The sequence below is a fragment of the Arachis ipaensis genome, chromosome B6 (assembly GCF_059453495.1).
Source record: "Arachis ipaensis isolate K30076 ecotype BB chromosome B6, ASM5945349v1, whole genome shotgun sequence".
Taxonomy (NCBI): Eukaryota; Viridiplantae; Streptophyta; class Magnoliopsida; order Fabales; family Fabaceae; genus Arachis; species Arachis ipaensis.
Genome location: NC_142441.1, coordinates 125,220,300 through 125,222,228, shown reverse-complemented (window position 1 = coordinate 125,222,228; position 1,929 = coordinate 125,220,300). Strand labels below are relative to the sequence as shown.

The 1,929-nt window shown below is 52.4% G+C and overlaps 1 protein-coding gene across 1 annotated transcript; it reads right to left on the bottom strand.

Annotated features, from left to right (window-relative positions):
* Positions 1-366: 366 nt before the first annotated feature.
* Positions 367-1,584, bottom strand: LOC107647376 (uncharacterized). Its single transcript, XM_016351453.2, has one exon. The coding sequence runs from the start codon at positions 1,582-1,584 to the stop codon at positions 367-369; it is 1,218 nt and encodes a 405-aa protein (XP_016206939.2).
* Positions 1,585-1,929: the final 345 nt, after the last annotated feature.

Here is a 1,929-nt window from a genome sequence, read left to right as displayed (position 1 = left end):
CATCCAGGTCGGCGAGAAGTATTCCCGATGCCTCTTTAGACTTTTTCCTTAACGAGAGACTGGCGTTGTCGCAAGCGACTGCCGTTTCCAGGTCTCCTCTCACAGATCCTACTAAACCTTCTTCAGTTATGAACTTCATTACTAACATCCTTGTGCTGATGACTCCTCCTAGGTCGTTGATTGTCTTTCTCCCCAGGATGATGTTGTAGGCTGTGGAGTCCCGTAGGATCACAAATTCGGCCATTACCGTTCTCTTCCCCTGTCCTTGTCCCAGTGAGATCGGCAGGGTAATTATGCCATCTGGCTTGATGAAATGGTCGCCAAGCCCTACGACACCGTGCTGGTGCGTCTGTAGGTCGTCGTCCCTCAGGCCCAAAGCATCGAACACATTGCGGAACATGATGTTCGAGTCTGCCCCGTATCTACAAGGATTCGTTTGACGAGACCGGTTCCTACCCTGGCCGTTATGACCATGGGAGGACTCTCTCCGATCTCGTCGAACCACTGATCTTCCGGGCCGAACGAAATGGGTGGGAGCTTCCTAGTGCTTCGTGTGGAGGATGAGGAGACCACCAGGACTTTGGCGTCTTTCTTGTGTGCCGACTTTGACCTAGGTGCTGCATTCCTAGCTGTTACCACGTTCACTATGGTGAGGCCCTGGTCGTCGTCCTCCGGTTCTTGGCATCGCTTCGGTGCCCGAGTCTTATACTCACCATCGTGGTCGCAATTTCGTTGCCTCGGCTCCCTTATGAGGTGGGAAAATGCGGCTAGCTTTCCATCCCTGATGGCCTGCTCCAGCGCGTCCTTTAGATCGAAGCAGTCTTGGGTTTTATGCCCATAGCCCTTGTGATAGTCACAGTAGAGGCTTTGGTTTCCCCTTGTTCGTTCCTTCAGTGGTCGGGGCTTCGACAAGATCCCCTTTTCGGTAATTTGTTGATAAACTTCCATGATCGGCGCGGTGAGGGGGGTGTAGTTGGTGAACTTCCCAACACGAGGAAATGGTCTGGGAGCCTTGCTCGGGCCGCCGTCTCTGGCGTGTTCCTTTTGTCCTTCTCCGCTTCCGCGGTGCTGGTCTTGATTGTGAGCGGGCTGCCGTTTGTTGGCAGCCACGACTCGGCTCACTTCTTCGTCGTTGATGTACTCCTTGGCCATACATTGGATTTCCTGCATACTCCACACTGGTTTCGTGGTAAGGTGCTTTCTGAAGTCCTCGTTCAGAAGTCCATTCGTCAGGCATAAACTCGCGACCGAGTCTGTCAGTCCGTCGATTTCCAGGCATTCATCGTTGAATCTTTCTAAGTATTTCCTAGTCGACTCGTCGGGTTGCTGGGTTACCCCGAGCAGGTTGATTGGGTGCTTCGCCTTTGCGATCCTAGTCGTGAATTGGGCTAAGAAGGCGTGGCTGATGTCTGCGAAGCCGGTCACCGAGCCCTGCGGGAGGTTATTGAACCACCGTATTGCAGGCCCCGCCAGGGTGACCGGGAAGGCGAGGCATCTTACCTCGTCTCCCACTCCCTCAAGGTTCATTCTGGCCTCAAAGGCCGTGAGGTGTTCCAGCGGGTCTTGCGTTCCGTCGTACCTCATGTCCGTTGGCTTGTCAAAGTGTTTTGGCAGCCGGACCTCGAGTATGGAACGATGAAATGGGGTCGCCCCCATTATTTCGAGTCCCCGCGTTCTCCTCGTTCTTCCTTCGTCGTCCTTCCGACGAGCGTCTTCGGTTCCCCAACCTGTAGTGTGCCGCCATTCTTGTCTGGCGTAGATGACAGGGTCATGGCGTCTCCTAGTGCGTTGATGAGCGGATAATTTATACGCTTTTTGACATTGTTTTTAGTATGTTTTTAGTAGGATCTAGTTATTTTTAGGGATGTTTTTAATAGATTTGTGTTAAATTCACATTTCTGGACTTTACTATGAGTTTGTGTGTTTTTC